General features: G+C 46.5%; 1 protein-coding gene across 1 annotated transcript in view; it reads left to right on the top strand.

Annotated features, from left to right (window-relative positions):
- The window catches only part of RNF213 (ring finger protein 213), a 394,954-nt gene that overhangs the window by 135,675 nt on the left and 235,996 nt on the right, over positions 1-23,283 (top strand). The window contains exons 15-17 of the mRNA XM_073568003.1: positions 7,016-7,105; positions 20,902-21,024; positions 22,084-22,267. Of these exons, the coding sequence (XP_073424104.1) occupies positions 7,016-7,105; positions 20,902-21,024; positions 22,084-22,267 (397 nt within the window). The remainder of the gene's footprint in view (positions 1-7,015; positions 7,106-20,901; positions 21,025-22,083; positions 22,268-23,283) is intronic.

Genomic DNA, 23,283 nt, shown 5'->3' with positions numbered 1-23,283 from the left:
CGTTCCTTTATGCCGCATGCATTTCCTGTGGGGCTAGTTTTCCACGAGTACCTGTGTCCCCCAATGAGCGTCTCGGAGAAAAGGATTTTACGGTGAGTACTCACAAAAATCCATGTGTTTGCACTACGGTACAACCTTAAAAATAAATTGGCTTCCTGCCTGCTCATAAAGGAAATCTGTCACCAGGTTTTTGCAACCTTATTTGAGAGCAGTGTAATGTAGGCAAAGAGAAGCTGAATCCAATGATGTATCTTGTTAGATTACTGGGTGCAGCAGTTTGGACACAATCAGAGTTTTTAGTTGTAGCATGAACCGAGAATCTGGAAAAACACTAGTCCATACCCTTAGCATCTCCCACCTCGACTACTGCAACCTCCTGCTCTGTGGCCTCCCTTCTAACACTCTCGCACCCTTCCAATCTATCCTAAACTCTGCTGCCCGACTGATCTACCTATCCCCCTGCTATTCCCCGACTTTTCTCAGTAAATCCCTTCACTGACTCCCCATTGCCCATAGACTCAAGTTCGAAACCCTAGCCATGGCATTCAAAGCCATCCACAACCTGTGTTCTCCATACATCTGTAACCTAGTATTCCAGTACTTACCTGCACACAATCTCCGATCCTCACAAGATCTCCTTCTCTACTCCCCTCTTACCTCCTCTTTCCGCAGTCACGTATTTGATTTCTCCTGTGCATCCCCCCTACTCTGGAACTCTGTACCCCAACATATGAGACTCTTGCCTTCTAAAGGAACCTGAAGACCCACCTCTTCCTACAATCTGAAGTAACCATCGTTCAACCATACCGCTGCACGACCAGCACTACCCTCACTTATTTTATCCTCACCCATCCCTTGTAGATTGTGAGCCCTCATGGGCAGGGACTTGTCTCCTCCTCTTCCAGTCTGTGACTAATATTGTTCATGATTATTGTTCTTGTTTCTCTCTCGTTTCATTGAGGGACACAGGAAACCATGGGTATATGCTGCTGCCACTAGGAGGTTGACACTATGCAAAAAAAAAAGTTAGCTCCTCCCCAGCAGTATGTACCCACCTACTTGCAGAAGGCTACTCAGTTTTAGCTTAGTGTCACTAGGAGGTGGACACGGGCTGCCCTCAGCCCCGTATCTACCTTTAGGTTTTGTTGTTTTTTATTAATGTTCTCTATTTTTTCAGATTCAGCTTGTGATTTGGGCTTTCCCCCTTAGAGACCGGGAGCACAGTGTGGGAATGCGTCACTACTGTACCCTCTCATGTCTGGCAGGCAGGAGCCAATGCCTCCTAACACTTCAAGCGTGTTTGGGGCATCCGCCAGACCGAAGATGCGGACAGGTCCTTGCCACTACCCCCCTGCGCCACCCACCCTCCATAGCCGGTCGTTCAGGGGAGGAAGACGGAATCGTACTTACGGCTATTGGTGATGTCCAGTGGCCCAGAGGTCGGCATGCAAGTCCGTCTTCAAGCGCCTTTTCTGTGAAGAAGGATGCGGGGTCTCCAGGACAGGGATGTCCATGCGGCAGTGCGGGGGCTCCTCTTCAAAAAAAAAAAAAAATTATATATAATGACGTCCCGAGTGTCTGACCAGGGTCATAGTAGTCTCCGGCCCCGTAGCGGTCCCTTTTCGCGCCCCCCCACGGCGGTCCACAGCGCCTACTGTACTCCTCCCCACTCCCCCTGTAGCTACCGGCCAAAAATTTAGTTCCCGGCTCCAACTCAGGCCTACTACAGGGTTAGGTCATGCCCCCTACTAGCCCCCCTATCAGACACGCCGACGCTCCAGCTAGTTCCGGCCTATCAGCACGGCTCTCTCTCTCCTGGACCTGGCTTCACCGCATGCCCCCCTCCTTCCCTCCATGCCTCTCAGAGTGATAAATTTGCGCGCGCAACAGGCTCTTCCCATGATCTGGAGCCATCTTCACCCTATTGGTAGCCCCTCATCTGCAAATCCTGCTTCCCTGTGGCTCTGCCTACTGTTTTCCAGCCAGTTTTCAGGTCTGTAGACTAACTGTCTCTGGGGGGGTCAGACCTGTAGCCCCTCACCTGCAGCTCCTGCTACCCTGTGGCTCTGCTACGTTTTTCCAGCCAGTTCTCAGGCCTGTAAGCTAACTGTCACTGGGGGGGTTAGCTCTCATCTCCAGCAGCGCTTTCCTGGCTCGGATCAGTCTCTTCCTAGATCTCCTCTATGTCTACGGGGCAGCATGGTGGCTCAGTGATTATCACTGTTGCTTTGCAGCGCAAGGGTCCTTGGTCTGGATCCCACTAGGAAAGGAATTTGTATATTCCTCCTCTGTATGGTGATACATAAACAATTTCTATTTGAACCCAGGGAGTCTCCATCCTCCCATAACAAGAAGATGCCCTCTGGTCAGACCTCATCTCACACTTTGGTCTCGGTTTTGGAATGGCTTCCTAATCCTACCCCTGTCAGCGGGTACAATTGCCTACCTCGGATGCGTCGGCTGTTAACCCTTCGCATACTCAGAGGAATCCCCATCGCAGGAAGACCAGAAGTTCCAAAAGACACACCCGCATTAGTTCACGGCATCATCTCCGTCAGACGCTCTCGAGGCGCTGGAATCAGATCCTCGTCCTGAGTCAGATCAGATCTGAATTCATCACAGGTCTCCAAACTGCGTGACTCGGTGGTTTGTTTATCGTCACCATTAATGAGACTCTTAACATAAAGAATTCAGTGATCTCTAAGTGAGCAGACTGTGTTTTTCAGGGAAATGAAGCACCCTTCTCGTGCCTTTGCCAACCAAGACGATTTCAACAGGATCTTCGCGGTAGAGTGGCAGCACCCAGACAAGCGTCCCTGGAGAAGAAAACGCAGGAGCATCCGGTATCCTTTTTTTACCTGACCTGCATAACATGTAGGCAGTGTCTCCATCGGTGGACCTCCGTTCTCCCGGCTGGCCACAGATACTATATACCCCCCCGTCCGACGGTTCCTCCCTTAAGGAACCCTCTGACAGACACATTGATTCTCTGGCCACGTCCGCCTTTGAGGCCGTGGTTCTACACTCTGCCCGTCCTTCCAGACTTCCTGGATGGCTAAGACCGTCTTCGCCTGGGCAAAACATCTCCGCCAGAGTATCTTCTCTGGTGCCCCTGTGGACGAGCTGGCAGACCTAGCGGACTGGATCGGCAAAGCAAGATACCTCTTGTCCGCTTGCCTCGATTGCAGCCGTCTGTTCAGCCATAGCAGACGGCAACATCAACACTATCCACAGGGTCCTTTGGCTCACGGCCTGGAATGCAGACCCCGCTTCAAGAGGTCCCTCACAGGTCTTTTTTCCACAGTTCTCGACTCCTTGGAGAGGATCTGGAAAAGAATATCTCCGCCATGGGAGGAAGGAGTACATTTCTTCCTCAACAGAGAGCTAAACGTTCGCCACGGCGTACTGTTTCCCTCTTGCTTCTTTCAGAAGTTCCCACCACAGAGTTACTCTCGACAGGACAGATCCCTGGTACATCAACAAAGAAAAGAAAAATAAAAAAGAGCCCCTCTGTTAATCCAGCCCTGATCTGGTGCTCAAGACATGCTCAAACCACATCATGCTCCAACAGATTCTCCTCAGCATAACGGTTCGCCCCCACTTTGAGAGTCCCTTGGGGTGGGCGGTCCTCTCCCTCATTTCCAGGTCAAACGGCTGTCCATAGTCAACGATGCCGTGGATCCAAGACATCTCCTATGGTTACAGGACAGCGTTTTCCACTCTCCCTCGAGTTCATTTCCCTTTTCGAGTCTCGTCCACCGAAGACGGCTTCTCTCATTCCGGGTTTCTTCTAGGCTGTTGACTCCCTCCCCAAGGCGGCGTTATTGTCTCCGTTTCCACAAGAGAGCATTTCTCAGGTTTTTATTAAAACCTGTTTGTGGTCCTCAAGATGGACAGTTTAGTTCGCCCATCGGGGTCCTCAGATTACTAAACAAATATGTGCGTCTGCGTCACTTCAAGATGGGGTCCCTTCGATCCGTGATAGCTTCTATGGAGACAGAAGACTTTTTCTGCTCTATGGACATTCAGCAAGGACTTCACTTACCTCTCAGTGCAGCCATTTTGCATTGCCAACGCCCCCAGAGCGTTTAGAAAAATATTGGCGACAGCGATGGCCATTCTACGCAGCAGGGGCATCCTCGTCTTTTCTTACCTAGAAGACATTCTTCAAGGCCGCAACACCCTTGGCGTACCAAGATAGTGTACGGATCACTCTACACATTCTTTACCATCTGGGTTGGATCGTCTCTGATTCCGGTACAACGTCTTGTGTTCCTGGGAATGTTTTTCGACACCGCCCAGACAAAGATTTTCCTACCCAAAGAAAAGTCTCTAGCACTTATGCATGGGGTTCGGTCTCTGAGGTTGTTCTCCCCGCTCCCTCCGCTTCTGCATGAATGACCTACACAAGATGGTTGCTTCAATGGAAACAGTCCCGTTTGCTCAATTCTTCATGTGTCCTCTTCAACTCTTCCTTCTAGTTAGATGTGACAGGTCGTCTCGTTCCCTGGATTGGTGTCTCACAACCCTCGTGAGTAAAACTATCCCTGAAATGGTGGGAGTGTTTCCAATTGGTCCATCTCGGGAAGTCTTTTCTGCCCTTTCGTCGAAGGACAGCAACAACAGACGCCAGTCTTCTCGACTGCGGAGCAGTGTTCCAAAGGTTGGACGGTCCAAGGTCGATGGTCAGCTAAGGAGAAATCCTTTAACTTTTCCACGGATATCCGACTTGAGTCCAATTCGACAATGACATGGCTGTGGCCTATGGCAATCAACAAGGGGGAACTTTAAGTCGGGCAGTGATGTCAGAGGTCGCTAGGATCCTATCTTGGGCCGAACAGAATGTCCCAGTAATTTTCGCGGTGCACATCCTAAGAGTTGAAAATTAAGCGGCAGACTTCACAGGCGAATGGTTGCTGAATCCATCAGTCCTTCACAGGATCTCTCTCTTAGATAGTGGACCACGGATGTCGATATCATAGTGTCCAGACTCAACCACAGGGTCTCTGAGTTTGTGTCCTAATCTTGCGACCTTCTAGCGTTTGGATCCAATGCACTAGTAATACCTTGGACACAGGTCTCCCTCCCATACCTGTTTCCACCAACACCGATGATTCCCAAAGTAATCAAAAGGATAAAGGAGGAAGGAATATCCGTCATACTCATCTCTACGAATTGACCACAAAGTCCCTGGTGTGCAGAGTTGATCAACCTTTTGGTGGATACCCCGTGGAGACTTCCAGATCTCCCGAACCTTCTGTTGCAGGGACCCCTCTTTCACCAGTTTCTCTGTCGCTCAATTTAATGGGCATGATTGTTGAAGCCGCAGTTTTGAAGTCGGCTGGGTTCTCAGATCAGGTCGCCCAGACCATGATCAAAGCAAGGAAGTCTTCATCCTTTCACATGTACCATAGTACTACCGTACATAGATGAAGTTTTTTTCCGCTAGTGTGGGACTCATCGGGTGGCTCCGATGTTTTTTTTTTTTCCCTTCACATCCATTTTGTCCCTTCTGCAGTCGGGTCTGAATTCCAGACGGTCCCTTCTATTAGGAGACAAGTGTCTGCCCTTTCTATTCTTTATCAATGAAATCTGGCTGTTTGCCGACAGCTTAAGACATTCATCAGAGTCGTTCACTACGTTTTCCCCCCTACCGACCCTCCTGGGATAATAATCTAGTGCTCGAGGTTCTAGAAGAGTCTCCGTTTGAGCTTTTCAGGTTACTTTCTTGGAAGGTCGTCTTCCTGGTCTCTGTCTCCTCAATAGTCAGGTTCCAGAGTTAGCGACGCTTTCCTGTGACTCTCCTTGCCTGCTTTTTCACCAGAACAAGGGGGTCCTACGTTCGGTTCCATCCTTTCTAAGGTGGTTTCCCTTTTTTAGGGACATCGTACTTGCATCCTTTTGTCCGTCTCACTATCACCGAGAGCGGTCCTTAACAAACTGGACCTTGCGAGAGCCCTACGTGCTTTCCTGTTCAGGGCTGAGCCTTTCCAGCACTCAGATTCTCGAGTCATCATCCCATAGGGTCTACGAGAAGGTCTCCCTGTGTCCAGGTCTACCATTGCTCGATGAATCCTGTCCACTGTCCTGGAAACTTACCATCTCAGATATAAAGCACGCCCACGGGAGATCACGGCACACTCCATGTGTTTGATGAGGACCTCTTGGACAGTTCACCATCAGGCGTAGGCCTCGCAGCTCTGCAAAGACTACTTAGCCTTTCATTCATACATTTACCATGTTCTACAATGTTCACACTCATGCTTCATCAGATATGATCCTTGGTAGAAGGGTTCTGCAACTCGCAGTGCCCTGAGCTCGGCTTTGAGGATATGATGCTTCTTCCCACCCTTGGGACTGCTTTGGCACATCCCATGGTTTCCTGTGTCCCCCAATGAAGCGAGAGAGAAACAAAATTTTGGGTACTCACTGTAAAATCTGTTTCTCGGAACCTTCATTGGGGACACAGCACCCGCCTTTGTTTTCTGTTATCTGTTAAATTCGTGTTATGTTCTCTGCTTCTACTGCTTTCTCACTAACTGAGTAGCCTTCTTCCAGTGGGTGGGTATATACTGCTGGGGAGGAGCTAACTTTTTTGCATAGTGTCAACCTCCTAGTGGCAGCAGCATACACCCATGGTTTCCTGTGTCCCCCAATGAAGGCTCAGAGAAACAGATTTTACGGTGAGTACCCAAAATCTTGTTGTTTTTTTTTTTTTTTATTATGTAGACCCCTCCTCACATGTAAAGCGCCATGGAATAAATGGTGCTATAATAATAAAAAGGCTTGAGGAAAAACTCATTGAGACTGCCCTGTTTTTAGTCAGTGTGCTGTCCATGTGAGCAACAAAGAATATTATTTCTGTACAATATTTATTTTTGTCTCGTACAAGAATGTTATTTTTCCTCTGAGATGCCATAACAGGTGTCTGTACATATGATCTGTCTTCTTCCCTTTTTATAAATTGAATGGTCTTGAGATTATTAACCCAATATTTTACATCTTTACATCCTAGGCATGGAGTCTGATTCTGAACGCTGGTGAAAAAGTCACTCCAAAGTGGAAAGCTTCCCTCCTTCCGATACTGTGCAGAAAAATTAATCAGGTATGAAATCTAGACAACATTCATTATTGTTAAACCCTTCCAGATGTATAACGTGCATGTATGTCACATGTGACGTGCCAGTGTACAGAGCGGCTCAGGATCGCTTGGTGCCGATTGGTTGTCGTGGCATACAGAGGTCTGCTGAGGCTCCCATGGTTGCCAACTTAATCTTGTGTGTGGCTGCAATTTTCAAAAAATCACTGCAAATTTTCTATCACGGATGTGGCCTTAAAGTCTTTACCTCGAATGAAGAAATTACTGTTATATTTATTACCTAACATACAGAGGCAGAGCTGCATGAAATCTCACACTGATTCCTGGCTGCAGAGCGCATCTGTATGTTCAGAAGGGTAGGATGGGTTTTTTTTTTTTTTTTGAACAATACATTTTTATTGAAAGTTTATATTTTACAAATAAGGTGATAGCAAATCTCAATACAGAGCTGTATTTGCAATATGCAAAAGAGAGCATGTAAACCGTTGACAAACAAACTAACAACAGGGTAGGAGGCAAGGGAGGGGAGGGGGATATGTTGTGTCCAATTATCGTTAATGATTCAATCAGAATCAGGGGGATCTGGGTTGGTTAGATGAGATACAGGTGTGGCAAAGGGGGTGTGGTTGGCGTACTCCGCCCAGGGAAGCCATATTTTCTCAAACTTACCAACTTTATCTGTAATTATGGCAGATAATTTTTCGTTGATCATATACCAAGAAAGGTGTGTTTTAACCGCAGATAAATCTAAATTTATTTTTTTCCATGCCAAAGCTATGGTTTGTTTGGCTGCCAGGAGTATGAATGCATTGAGGGTTTAAGTGTGTTTAGGGATGTTGGGGATGCGTTTGTTGAGTAAGGCCTCCCAAGGGTTTTTTTTTTAAGGTTTATATTTTTTATAGTGGAAACCAAATGGTAGATTCTGATCCAAAATCTACGTACGGTCGGGCATAGCCACCATGTATGGAACATATCTCCTGTGGAGTTGCACTCTCTAAAGCAATTTGGAGAGTAGTTGGCGACTGCCTTAGCCACTCTGGCTGGGGTCAGGTACCATTGGGTTAACACCTTATAGTTAGTTTCCAGCATAAGGGTATTTAATATTCCTCCAGTAGAGGAGGACCAAATTTGGGACCACTCCGAATCTGTCAAGGTGGAACCAATGTCGGACTCCCAGCGAGAAGTGTATTTTAAGCAGCACCTATGAGAGAAGAAGTTGATATGTGAGTAGAGGAGAGATATAGTACCTGGAGCATGTGGATTTTTACGGCATTTTTGTTCGAAGGGAGTAAAGGAGTAGGGAGGAGTATAATTTTTTAGTAATGAGTTGACAAAGTTTTTAGGTTGTAGATAGCGAAATACCTCTCCAGGGGGGAAATTATATTTTTCACTCAGGACCAAGAATGGAATAGGATGGGGTTTTTAAGGAGGACCTGTCACCAGGTCAAAAGTAGACAGATTTTGCTGCTGCTCCTCTGAATATTCCATTGTTATTTATATGCCATACGGCTCCAGAGGTGTGGAGACTGGGATATTCAGGGGAGCAGTGGGAATAAAGTAAGAGCAAAAACTGGTAAATGTTCACCTGGTGACGAGTCCTCCAACTCTTGTGACTCTTGTTCACATTTGACACAAATATCGCAAGACCAGATGCGGGGCAGGATAATGATTTCAAGAAGCAGAAAATTCACAGATAAACACTTTTTGGTTATGCACACATGTTAACTATTTCTGCACCATTCTGTGTCTCTTGTCAGGAAAACACAACATGCAATATACACGTTTTTGCCTTGTTTTTTACTTTCTATTTTTCCCTATTCATTTGAATGGTTGAAAAAAAAAGCTGCAAAAACGCTGAAATAATTGACAAGCGACAGATGTGAAATTTCTTCAAATCTGCAAGGAAAAAGTAGGCAACATGTGCATGTGACTTCAGAAAACTCATTCACTGTCCTGGATCTAGGAAATTCTTCAGTTTTTGTGGCAAAACTGTGCAGAAAAGAATGTGCCAAAATTTCAGCAAATACTTAACCTGTGGCTTTTATATGCACTCATTATTTTTTTTTCTAATTCCTTCACGACATATGACATACATGTGCAGCATATGTTGGGTCCCTGTCTTTGATGTTTCTCCGCGCATGCTGTCTGATTTAATCATTTATCATGTGCCTTTAACAGCTGGGGGTGGAGTGCTGCTCCACCCCCGGCTGTTAACCTATTAAATATTGCTATTACAAAAGAAACACTTCTAATCACCCCTTCTGCCCCATTAAAAATAAATAATTAAAAAACAAAGTAGTTATTTGGTATCCCTACGTTCAGAGAAGTCGGATGTGTCAAAATATAAAAACAATTATTCCGCAAACGGCTTAACCCCTTAAGGACCAAGCCATTTTGTAGGTTAATGACCAGGCCTTAATTTTGAAATCGGACCACTGTCACGTTATGTGCTTATAACTCTGGAACGCTTCAACGAATCCCACTGATTCTGAGATTTTTTCGTGACATATTGTACTTCATGTTAGTGGTAAAATTTCTTCGATATGACTTGCGTTTATTTATGAAAAAAGTTGAAATATGGCGCAAATTTTTAAAATTTTGCAATTTTGAAACTTTTAATTTGTATGCTCTTAAATCAGAGAGATATGTCACAAAAAATAGTTAATAAATAACATTTCCCACATGTCTACTTTACATCAGCACAATTTTGGAACCAAAATGTTTTTTGTTAGGAAGTTATAAGGGTTAAAATTTGACCTGTGATTTCTCATTTTTCCAACAAAATTTACAAAACCATTTTTTTAGGGACCAACTTCTCATTTGAATTGAGTTTGGGGGGTCAGTATAACTGAAAATACCCAAAAGTGACACCATTCTAAAAACTGCACCCCGCAAGGTATTCAAAACCACATTCAAGAAGTTTATTAACCCTTTAGGTACTTCACAAGAATTGAAGCAATGTTTAAGGAAAAAATGAACTTTTAACTTTTTTTCCCCCCAAATTTTTTTTGGACACAATTTTTTTTTATTTTGTCAAGGGTATCAGTAGAAAATGAACCACAATATTTGTTGTGCAATTTCTCCTGAGTACACCGATACCCCATGTGTGGAGGCAGACCAATCTTTAGGGGCACGGCAGTGCTCAGAAGAGAATGAGTATCATTTGAGATTTTGAATGTCAAATTGGCAGGAATTGAGAGTGGACGCCATCTCTCATTTGGAGAGCCCCTGATGTACCTAAACAGTGGAAACCCCCCATAAGTGACCCCATTTTGGAAACTAGACTCCCCAAGGAACTTATCTAAAATGTGTGGTGAGCACTTTGAATCCCAAGGGCTTCACAGAAGGTTATAACGTAGTGCCGTAAAATTAAAAAATCATATTTTTTTCCATAAAAATGATGTTTTCACCCCCAATTTTTTATTTTCCCCAAGGGTAACAGGACCCCAAAAGTTATTGTGCAATTTGTCTTGAGTACACTGATACCCCATATGTGGGGGTAAACCACTATTTGGGCGCATGGCAGAGCTTGGAAGGGAAGCAGCGCCATTTGACTTTTTTTGGCTGGAATTGAGATCGGACGCCATGTCGCGTTTGGGGAGCCCCTGATGTGCCTAAACAGTGGAAACCCCCCACAAGTGACCCCATTTTGGAAACTAGACCCCCACGGAACTTATCTAGATTTGTGGTGAGAGCTCAGAACCCTCAAGGGCTTCACAGAAGTTTATAATATAGAGACATAAAATAAAAACATAAAATAAAAACAATCATATTTTTTCCACAAAAATGATTTTTTCATCCCCAATTTTTATTTTCCCAAGGGTAACAGGACCCCAAAAGTTATTGTGCAATTTGTCCTGGGTACGCTGATACCCCATATGTGGGGGTAAACCACTGTTTCGGCGCAAAGGCAGAGCTCGGAAGGGAAGGAGCGCCGTTTGACTTTTTCAACACAAAATTGGCTGGAATTTAGATCGGACGCCATGTCGCGTTTGGAGAGCCCCTGATGTGACTAAACAGTGGAAACCCCCCCACAAGTGACCCTATTTTGGAAATTTGACCCCCCCCAAGGAACTTATCTAGATGTGTGATGAGCACTTTGAACCCCCAAGTTCTTCACAGAAGTTTATAACGTAGAGCCATGAAAATAAAATCATTTTTTCCCACAAAAATGATCTTTTTGCCCCCAAATTTTTATTTTCACAAGGGTAACAGGAGAAATTAGACCCCAAAAGTTGTTGTGAAATTTGTCCTGAGTACGCTGATGTCCCATATGTGGGGTAGAACCACTGTGATCACCTTACTGCGATCTTTGGGAGGCAGAATGAACAAATACACAAAAGGTGAAGAATTGGTTTTATTTTTTACGCCGTTCTTCGTGCGGTATTAGTGATTAGGCGACTTTATTCCTCGGGTCAGTACGATTACAGCGATACCAGATTTATATTTTTAGCTTCTGTCTCACACTAAAAGACGCTTTTTTAAATAATTTTTTGTAAGAAATTTTTGCATCGCTGTATTTTGAGAGCTATGATTTTCCATATTTCGGCCAACAGAGTCATGTGTGGGTTTTTTTTTGCGGGACGAGCTGACTTTTTTATTGGTACCATTTTCGGGCGTATATAACGTCTTTTTGATCGCTTTCTATTCCAATTTTTGTGGAGGCAGAATGAACAAAAACCAGCAATTCAGGAATTGTTTTTTTTTTTTTTTTCCTCCATTCTGCGTGTGGTAAAATTAGTATGGCAGCTTTATTCTTCGGGTCACTACGATTACAGCGATACCTCATTTATATCCTTTTTTTTTTTATGTTGTGGCGTTTTTTGCACAATAAAAACTTTCATAGAAAAAATAATTATTTTTGCATCACTTTATTCTGAGAGCTATAACTTTTTATTTTTTCGCTGATGGTGCTGTACGGTTGCTTGTTTTTTGCGGGACAAGATGATGTTTTCAGTGGTACCTTGTTTGTTTATATCCGTCTTTTTGATCGCGTGTTATTGCAGTTTTTCCAAGTGGTATGATGATACCACTTGGAAAAAGTATGATTTGGTACTTTCATTTGTTGTGTTTTTTTTTTTTTTTTACGGCGTTCACTGAAAGGGTAAACTCGGGTGACACTTTTATTGATGGGATTTTTACGGACGCGGTGATACCAAACATGTAAGTCACCAGGAGAAACAAAAGAAGACATACATCAAAAGCAGGGATCACCATAGAAAAATTATCAATTTTATTACATGAGATATACAAGACACCAAAAAAAGATTAAAAACATTTAAAATAGACAGAGGTTATTAGCATAACCTATAACCCTGGGAGCAATAATAACAAGCCCTACAAAACACCACCTGTTTATATACATATAATGTGTGTGGCAAGTCCACATAACAGATATAATATGTATAATACACTAAGCCCTATACAAAGGATCTAGATATATAATATGGCAAGGTACATCAATTTAAATACGCCAAGAGCCAAATCCTAAATGCAGATATTTGAGTATGCATTCGGGGGGCAAAAAGACACACAATGTGTATGGTTGGCTTTATGCAGCAAATTTGACCTACATTCAAATATTTAGGTAAGGGGAAGGAGGATACCAAACATGTATTTTTTTTTTTTTTTTTTACATAAAAATGTGTATTTTGGGGGGGAATTTTTTATTTTTTAATTTTTTTTTTTTACATATTTTTTTTTTTAAATGTTTTTTTTTTTTTTACCTAGTCCCTTTATGGGACTTTCACTTTCACTTTTGTTGCAAGTATAAGGCTGAGTTCACATGTGGCATTTTTTTCGCGTTTCCGCGGCGGTTTTAACCGCGAAAAATAAGCATCCCATGCATTCCTATGAGATTCCGCAATGCTGTGCTAATGCTGCGGTTTTTACCGCGGCAGAATCGCTTCGCGGTAAAAATACGCAGCATGCTCATTAATTTTGCGGAATCGCGGCGATCCCGCACCCATAGGAATGCAGTGTTCTGCTTACTTTCCGCATGTGGCTGTGCACACCATGCAAAACGTAAGCAGAACAATTGCGGATGGTACCCACGGTCCGGAAGAGAGGAGACTGTCCTCCGGGCTTTGGGTACCATATCCCTGTAAAAAATAGAATTTAAAATAAAAAATATTGTTATTCTCACCTTCTGACGTCCCGCGCAGCCTTCCCGCCTCTCTCCATGCTCCTGTTCCCAGTAATCCTTTGCGAAAATGCCCGCGATGGCGTCCGTTCTCGCGGGATCACGAAGTCTTGCGGTTATTCACGCGACGTCATCGCGAATTACCGTGAGATGTCGCGATCTCGCGAGAACGTACATCATCGCGGGCATTTTCGCAAAGGATTACTGGGAACGGAGCGTGGAGAGAGGCGGAAAGGCTGCGCGGGACGTTGGAAGGTACGAATAGCACCATTTTTTATTTTTTTAAATTATTTTTTACATTTTATCTTTTACTACTGATGCTGCATAGGCGGCCTCAGTAGTAAAAAGTTGGTCACACTCGTCAAACACTGGGTGTTTGACGAGTGTGACCAACCTGTCAATCAGTTCTCCAAGCGATGCTACAGATCGCTTGGAAACCGCTAGCATTTTGCAAGCTAATTACGCTTGCAAAATGCTAGTTTTTCCGCCGGAAAATCGCGGGAATTTAAAATGCGATTTTCCCGCGGAATGGAATTCCGGAACTCTCGCGGTCATTTCCGCGAGAGTTCCGCTACGTGTGAACCCAGCCTAATACATTGTAATGCTCCAGCATTGCAATGTATTATACCTATGCTGAAGCTGTTGAGACCATGCTGTGAGCATGATCTCAGCGGCTTTCCATAGCTGGATGACTCGTAGGTTGTCATGACATCGCGGGGATGCCGATCTGAGGCAGTGGGAGCACCCAACCCTCTGCCTCCACCCCGAACGCTGCGCTCGATTGCAGCACTCGGGGTTAGCAGCCAGGGGCAGTGCGTATGTCGCCCCTGGCTGCTAGTTCAGGAAGCTCAACGACCGACAGTGTTGAACTCCTGTACTTACAGGGTCGCGCAGTGATCGGTCAGTCAGATTGACTGATCGATCGCAGCGTTCTGGGTGCTAGAACCGACTGCAAGGGTCCCCTGCACCCCTTGTCGTGCCTGTTAGATGTCATAGACAGCTGTCGGCACTGAACTGTCGCTGCCACTGTGACAGTTCAAAGGCATGATGTGCACAGTCCGTCATGGTGCGGTAAATTACACCTGGTCATGACGGACTGTGCACGTCAATGGACGGTTAATGAAAAATAGGGGTTAATGAAGAAAAAAAAAACTCCCGAATTTTTTTTTTTCGCCAGTGCAACATTGCAATAAAATTAAATAACAGGCAATCAAAATCATCATATCTATCCCAAATGGTATCAATAAAAACGTCACCTAAGGTTGGAAAAAATAAGCCATCACCCAGCCCCAGAACCCGATAAAAGAAGATGTCACAGATTTCGGAAAATGGCAACATAAGCAAAAAAATTTTGATGCATATTTCTGAATTTTTTCCCACTACATAAAAAAAACTATACGTTTGGTATCTGTGTACTCGTACTGAATTGAAGAATCACATTGCCTTGTCTGTTTTGCCATATAGTGAACATGGTTAATAAAAACAAAGCAAAAAATAATTGTGAGATTGCAATTTTTCTCCTTCGCCTCATTGGGGGACACAGATACTGTGGGTGTATGCTTCTGCCGCTTGGAGGCTGACACTAAGTGAAAAAAAGAGGTTAGCTCCTCCTCCGCCTTATACACCCTCTCCCCTATTGCGGGCGGAAATCAGTCTTTTGCTTAGTGTCCATGGAGGCACACGTCTGTTTTTTTGCTCCAGATTTTTTCCTTTTTTTCCATGAAGATTAGACAGGGGCAACGGATCCTATTGAAAGTGTCCGATTTCCCCAAACCAACAACAGGCGAGCACGTGCGAGTGTCGCCTCCACGTATCCTCTCCCGCGACGTGGGACACGATGCCGGACTTAGCCCTGACCACCCCTAGGTATTGAAGCCATGGGCTGTACAGAGGCACAAGACTAGTCCGTGCGGCCCCCACTGCTCCACCAATGCTTAGACTGCGGTGCTGCAAGGCGGCAGACGGTCCCTCTCCTCACCCCCTGAAGGTAAGGGGTATTTTTCAAGGCCCCCTCACATACCTGAGCTGGGAAGCCGAAGAGGATCATCAGTGAGGAGAGGGCCTGGGAGGGCTCCTGCGGCGAAGATCCGGGGCTAGAGCCCCTAGCCGGCGGTTGCCACCGGCCGTTCTTGGCTGAGCATGGCTGCAGATGGAGAGCACGGTGCAGAGCAGCCCGCGCCAGTAAGTAGCGCCAGTTTTTGCTGCGCCATGGAAGGTCCGCTCCCCGCGTCCGTGCCCCCCCCCCGTCGCGAGCAGGGGATAAATTGAGGCCGCGGCTGAAAGTTCCGCCTCCGGGTCGCGCGTCACTTCCAGCGGCCCGCCCCCCAGGCCTGGGCGGCGGTGGATAAATTTAGTCCCTGGCTTCGGAGCGCGGCTAGGCCGCAGAGCCGGAAATACCGCCCCTGGAACGGTTTATATGCTGGCGGCCCGCCCCACAGCTGGTGGTGCGCGATTTTGGTGTGGAGGCATCCAGGAACGTGGGGGCACAGGACTGGGGTAAGTGCTGCCCGAGAGGCCACGCTTCAGGGAAAACGAGGCGCTACCTCCTCCCCCCATCCCCAGCAGCGGACAGATACAGCATGTCCGAAAAAGCAAAGACCCACACATTTTTTTTACGCTGCAGCTCTTGTCGGGCTGCGTTTCCGCGGGCGCAGAGCAAGCGATTATGCGAAGCCTGCGAGTCCGAACGCGCCCAGAAGTCCTCCCCTGCGACCGAGGTCCCGAACCCCCCCGGAGTGGGCCCTATCACTGACACAGTCCATGGCGTCGCTTACAAGGGCAATCAAGTCCCTTCAGGCCCCAGATAGGGGCAGGGACAGTGGCTCGCCGGCCTTAGAGGGAACCTCTCCACCTCACTAGAGCTTTCGGCCTGCAGGGGCCGCTCTCATTCCAGGCAGACCCTGGGTAAGAGAATCCATGCAGTGTCGCCCAGTCCATCCGGTGCTTTGGCATCCGTAACTTCTGCTTCTCGCTCCCTGTCAACAGTGGTTGATAGCGAGCAGACCTCAGATTTAACTCAGACGAGCCCCTTGACTGGGAAGCTCCAGGGTCATGTGAGACAGTGGACAGCCTCATAGAAGCCGTCAATCAGACCTTGGGGATTGAGGATGATCCCGCAGCGGCTACAGGGCATAAGGTGGCGTTTAAGCGAGTGAAACAGCCGCACAGAATTTTTTCCTCTCACCCTGAGTTTGAGGACATAGTGCAACGACACAGGGAACGATCAGACAGGCGTTTCTCGGGTCAAAAGGTACTCGAAGCAAGGTATCCATTTGTCCCGGACGGAATCTCCGATGGTGGATCCACCGGTGTCATGCCTAGCCACTAAAACCCTGTTATCCGTACCTAGTGGTTCTTCTATTAAGGATCCCACGGATCGCCTCATAGAGAGCTTAGCTCGCTCAGTATATGAGGCGTCCGGGTCAGCACTCGCTCCCTCGTTCGCGGCAACTTGGGTAGCCAAGGCCATGATCTCATGGTCTGAATCATTAAACAAGGTCGCGCAGGAGCAAGATCTGCCTGCAGAGATATCGGAGATCGCGAGTCAGATCGCGATGGCCGGAGACTACGTAATCAGTGCATCTTTGGATGCGGCCAATTGCTCGGCACTTGCTGCCGCTAACGCAGTTTCTATCAGAAGAGCCCTATGGTTAAGGACATGGCAGGCCAATTCTACTTCCAAGAAGTCCTTGACTTCCCTTCCTTATCAGTGCGGCCGTCTGTTTGGGGAGAAGTTAGATCAACTTATCTCTGACTCCACAGGAGGGAAGAGCGTTTTTTTCCCTCAACAAAAGGTCAAACCGCCTTTTCGCCACCCTTTTCAGGCATGTTTTCGGGCCTTTCGCAACACCGGGTGGACCACAGCGGCCAATTCCGACGCTTCAGGCCGCCCCAACCAGGATAGGGAGCGGCAGGTCTCATATAGAACCAACCCATTGGGGAGGATGCGTACTCAACAGGCCAGATCGAGGGGATCCAGATCCCAAAGATCGTCAGCCAAATGACTCGAGGCGTTTGCCAGACGACACCAGCAAGGTGGGCGGCCGACTACTCTGGTTTTGCCACGTCTGGTTCAGTGTCGCATGCGACACATGGGTAACGGAGTTGGTGACCTCAGGTTACAAAATAGAGTTTGTCAGAAACCCTCCAAAACGTTTTTTTCTTTCTCGTCTCCCCAGGGTGGATACCCAGGCAAGAGTTCTGTTAGGAGCCATCGAATCGCTCCAACGCAACGGGGTCATTGTTCCCGTGCCTGAGCACGAAAGGGCTCAGGGCTTCTATTCCAACCTGTTTGCGGTTCCCAAAAAGGAAGGGTCTGTCAGACCTGTTTTGGACCTGAAACTTCTGAACAAATTCATCAGGATCAGACATTTCTGGATGGAGTCTCTCTGTTCAGTCATATCGGCCATGGAACAGGGAGAATATTTGGCCTCGATCGACATCCAGGACGCATATCTGCATATTCCCATTTTTCCTCCTCATCAAAGTATTCTACGTTTCGCCATCAACGGTCGACATTTTCAGTTCGTAGCGCTACCCTTCGGGCTAGCCACGGCTCCCAGAGTGTTCACAAAGGTTATGGCAGTTGTCATGGCCATACTGTATTCTCGAGGCGTAGTCATCTTGCCTTACTTGGACGACCTATTGGTCAAGGGCCCTTCAATCGGGCATGCAAGGAAAACGTCAACATCACGTTAGATACTCTTGCCCGCTGAGGGTGGTTGGTCAATGCGAAGAAGTCATCCCTTGTGCCAGCACAGAGGATTTCATTCTTAGGAATGATCTTCGACACTTGTAGAGGGTTGGTAATTCTCCCTCGGGAAAAAGCGCTTACTCTCCGGCAGGGAGTCCGGACACTTCGCCAACCAGTCCCTCATACCATCCGTTTCGGGATGAGAATCTTCGCCCTCTGCAGCACGCCCTCTTGTCAGCCTGGGACAAGAATCCTTTCACGCTCGATCGGCGATGCCGAATGTCCTCTCAAGTCGGGCAGTCGCTCGGATGGTGGATAACCAGTTCCTGTCTGACCCAGGGGAAACCCTTTCCCCCAGACCATTGGTTGGTGATGACAACCGACGCCAGTCTCCTTGGCTGTGGAGAGCGGTGTTTCGCCACTACACGACCCAGGGACGGTGGTCTCCGCTGGAGACCCACCTCCTGATCAACTTATTGGAGATACGAGCAATTCGGCTGGCTCTGCAACAGTTTCATCACTTCTTAGCAGGCCGCCCCATCCGTATTCAGTCGGACAACGCCACGGCGGTGGCTTACATAAATCACCAAGGGGGCACCTGCAGCAGAGCAACCATGCGCGAGGTGGGGCACGTTCTTCAGTGGGCCGAAGCCAACCACTCTGATTTTGGCAGTCCACATCCCGGGCGTGGAAAACTGGGCGGCAGACTTTCTCAGCCGGCAGGATCTTGCGTCCGGAGAGTGGTCACTATATCCCAAGGTATTCCAGCAGATTTGTCAACTGTGGGGAACTCTGGATGTGGACCTGATGGCTTCCAGACTGAACGCCAAGGTGCCCACATATGACGCTCGGGCTAGGGACCCGCAGGCAATCGCTGTGGATGCGTTGGTTCTGCCGTGGAACCAGTTTCGCCTCCCATATCTATTTCCCCCGCTCCCACTACTTCCGAGAGTCATCAAAAAGATCAAGACGGAAGGGGTTCTGGCGATTCTGCTGGCCCCAGACTGGCCCCGTCGAGCGTGGTACGCAGATCTAATGCAGCTGCTCACCGACGTTCCTTGGCGACTGCCAGAGCGCCCAGATCTACTGTCTCGAGGGGCCGATTTGCCACCCGAACTCAGGGGCCAGGCAGGGTTTGGGAGCAAGGTGGTCGCTACAATGGTTAGCGCCCAGAAGCCTTCTTCAGCACGAATTTACCACCACACCTGGAAGGTGTTCTTTGCTTTTTGTCGAGGTCGGGGGGTTTCCCCGCTGAGATTTTCGATCTCCAACATCTTGGCCTTTCTCCAGTCGGGCTTAGATTCAGGCTTGGCCCCAAGTTCCCTCAGGAGACAAATATCGGCCTCATCCGTCCTGTTCCAGCGCGGAATTGCTACCAATTTGCAGGTGAAGACTTTCATCCAGGGAGTCTCCCACTTGGTACCTCACTATAAGTCGCCTATGGACGCCTGGGACCTTAACCTGGTCCTAAGTGTTCTGTAGGAAGCTCCATTTGAACCACTTCAGGAGGTCTCTTTGAGGTACCTTTCCTGGAAAGTAGTATTCCTAGTGGCCATCACTTCTATCAGGCGGATTTCGGAGCTGGCGGCTCTATCCTGCTGAGCTCCAATCCTCACTTTTCCATAAGGATAAGGTGGTGCTCAGACCAGCCCCTCCTTTTCTGCCGAAAGTAGTGTCCTCATTTCACATTAATGAGGATGTTGTCTTGCCTTCATTTTGTCCAGCATCGGTGCACCGTGTGGAAAAGGCTCTTCACACGTTAGACCTGGTAAGAGCCCTCCAGAGGTTCGTGTCGAGGATGGCACCCTTTCATCAGACTGACACGCTGTTCGTGCTCCCCGAAGGGCGCAGGAAGGGACTCGCTGCCTCAAAATCGACCATAGCCAGATGGATTCGTTTGACTATTCAGGAGTCCTACCACATTAGAAGCACGCCGATTCCAGCAGGGATCAGAGCGCACTCTACTCGGGCAGTGGGTGCCTCTTGGGCGCTTCGGCACCAGGCTTCGACGGAACAGGTTTGCAAGGCAGCAACCTGGTCCAGCCTGCACACATTTGCCAAACATTATAATATCCATACTCAGGCCTCAGTGGATGCGAGCCTGGGTAGAAGGATTCTCCAAGCAGCGGTGGCGCACCTTTTAAACAAGAGGTGCATGTGGCTTGGATCGGTGAGTCAACTTCCCACCCAGGGACTGCTTTAGGACGTCCCCACAGTATCTGTGTTCCCCAATGAGGTGAAGGAGAGACAGGGATTTTTGTGATAAACTCACCGTAAAATCTTTTTCTCCGAGACGCTCATTGGGGGACACAGCACACACCCTATTAGCCAAGTTGGCTTCTGTTTTGTTTAATTAATGCATATTTACTTATTTGATATTAGGGTGTTTTTTTCTGGACATGTTGTACCTGTATTAAGGCTGATTTTGTTGTCCTCCTACTGCTTTGGCACCAAACTGATTTCCGCCCGCAATAGGGGTGAGGGTGTATACGGCGGAGGAGGAGCTAACCTCTTTTTTTCACTTAGTGTCAGCCTCCAAGCGGCAGAAGCATACACCCACAGTATCTGTGTCCCCCAATGAGCGTCTCGGAGAAAAGGATTTTACGGTGAGTTATCACAAAAATTCCTGTTTCTTTGCCATTTCACTGGAGTTTTTTTTTCCTGTTTTCCAGTACAATATAGTAAAATTAATGGTATATTTCAAAAGTAAAACTTGTCTCACAAAAAAACAAGCTCTCATGGCTATATTGACGGAAAAATAAAAAAGGTTTGGTACTTGGAACAAGGATAGGAAAAAAATAGATGATAGATGATAGATAGATAGATAGGTAATAGCTAGATAGATAATAGATGATTGATAGATAATAGATATGAGGATAGACGATAGATCTATTTACGATATGGATTATAAGGCACTTTTGCTGTAGTTTTGATATTTTGTGTTTTCTTGTTGCTTTTCTGTTACAGGAGGAGCCTATTAAACAGATTATGATGTACTGTAAGGAGCAAACTCTATTTAAAGAGCTTCACCCATCAATAAATAAGTGTTTTAAGGACTGTGCCATTGAAGCCGTGCATTTTGCTTGTCAGGTACATTCCGCCATATTTATTGACAAAAAAAAATCTTCATCCAACACAAAAAATCTACACATTAGATTTCACCCTTTACCATTCACTTGCACTAACTGAAATTTTGATGTTTATTTTTGCTGAAAATGTCCACTACTTCTGCAGCATGACAGCACAGAAGAAAATGTTTCTGTTTCGATCATCTTCCTTTTTTTATATTTCTGGGACAGCCTAATATTCATTTTAATGGTTTTCCATTAATTCTAATTATAATGTTATTGTAGAAACCTATTGCTTTTATAAAATAAGTGTTGCCACTTTGGATGGGAACAGCTATTACTATGCTTGGCTTCTTCTCTAGTTTTCCACCTGTCATTGCACTTTTACCTTCAGGAACTGAATTGAATTTCATCTACAGTATGCACAATAAATAGGTATTTGAGTTAATAGAGCAGGTTCCTTTTCATGATTCTCTACTTTTTAATTTTTTGTCCAGAATGAAGAGCGTTTCTCACTCTTGAGGACTTGCCTTGATTTATTAAACACATACTACTACGTTTCGCCACAAATTACACCTAATCACTGGGGATCTCAGTAGGAGGACACTTTGTGTTCTGGGTATTGTCATGGGACCATGCAGGCCTTGTCCTAGGTAGCTTAACCTATAACAAAATGACGGCTGATGGATTAATATTCATCAGGACTCTGGGCTTCTCCTCTAGTGCGTTGTTCCCCAAACTCCAGTCCTCATTGCGCCCAACAGATCATGTTTCAGGATTTCCCTAGAATTGCACAGGTGAGGAAACCTGGGACAATTTGTGAAGCTTTGATAGTAATTCCATCACTTGTGTAATACTAAGGAAACCCAGAAAACATGATCTGTTGGGGCCGTGAGGTTTGAAGTTTAGGAAACACTGGTCTAGTGAATGACCTTACAGAAGTCCTCATTGCAGCTTTGGACTCATTCAGACACAAAGTCAACCTTTCATCTTATCACAGAGTGAAAATGAGATGTTTAATCTTGTTTAGATCTCACAATGTGGTTACCTTCACTGTTGCATTCTCATTTTTCTTTCATAGTCTGAGAATAATATTCTCAGTCAACTGCATAGATATGACTTAGCAAATTTTGGGCAATTGGTGTCAAGCGTTATACTGAATTCCTGGCCAAAAGATGACCATGGAGAGTGCATCATGGACAGCGACAGAATCTTACAGCATATTTTACAGTGGGATGATGCTGCATATATATTCAAACTTTATGGTAAGTTAATTTTTTTCTTGTTATATCTCCAGATTATATCATATTTCCTAATAACCTGTATTCCTGCTTGCGTTGCTTGGGGAATAGCAGACAATAAAAAGTTGTGCAGGGAGAGAAGCCGGCTGTCAAATCTCTGTATATACAGCACTGAATAAGCATTGTGTATACAGTAATATGAAGTGCTAACAGCTCTTCCTCCTCTGGTTCCAGCTCAATCATGTTATCGCTAGATGTAAACAGGAGATACTGGGTCCTAGGAGACCTAGTCAGCTCTGCTATGCAGCTTAGGGGCTGCGTTTCCACTGTAACTAGGGCTAATGTACCATCACCAGTTACACAGGAACTCATTTAAAAATTTTATTTTAATATTAAAATGTTTCTCAAAAGTGTTTTATGATCTTATGGGGGCATAATATGTGAAATAAATCAAACATTAATAAGAAAAAAGCCAGTTTCAATCAAAATTACTGTTACTAGCCATAGCCATATAAAACAACCCTGTGACTAGCAATTTAGCTGTATGAGGTCCAGGAATTTAGGATGTTGGAGAGAGCCAAGCCAATGTAAGGCCAACGCATGCTTCTTTGCGAATATTAAATACTTAACATCACGATGGGGGCAGCTTTGTGGCGCCGGGGGTGGCGGCCCACCCACTTCCTTGCAGTCACAACCGGCAGGAAAGATGGTGTTTTGCGGCCTGTGCTGGAGATGGTGTGCGGCGCCACCAGAGGGTGGCCGCACCCAATCTCCAGCACAGGCCTCAAGCCGCGTTCTTTCCTGCCGGCTGTGACTGCACGGAGGTGGGTGGGCAGGCAGTGGCGGGATCCAGCGCGTGTAGTCAGGCGGTGGGTCCTGGCGGGAGTCCGGCGGCGGCATCCCTCTCATTACTCCCCCTTCATTACACACTCTCATTATACCCCCTTCATTACACCCCTCTTGTTATATCCCCTCGTTACAACCCTTTCACAGCCTCGTGATCACAGCCGTGGCCTGGATCCGAGCGTCAGCTGGGATCT

The sequence above is a fragment of the Dendrobates tinctorius genome, unplaced genomic scaffold (assembly GCF_039654945.1).
Source record: "Dendrobates tinctorius isolate UK_male_01 unplaced genomic scaffold, ASM3965494v1 ptg000020l, whole genome shotgun sequence".
Taxonomy (NCBI): Eukaryota; Metazoa; Chordata; class Amphibia; order Anura; family Dendrobatidae; genus Dendrobates; species Dendrobates tinctorius.
This window is presented reverse-complemented; position numbering and strand designations above follow the sequence as displayed.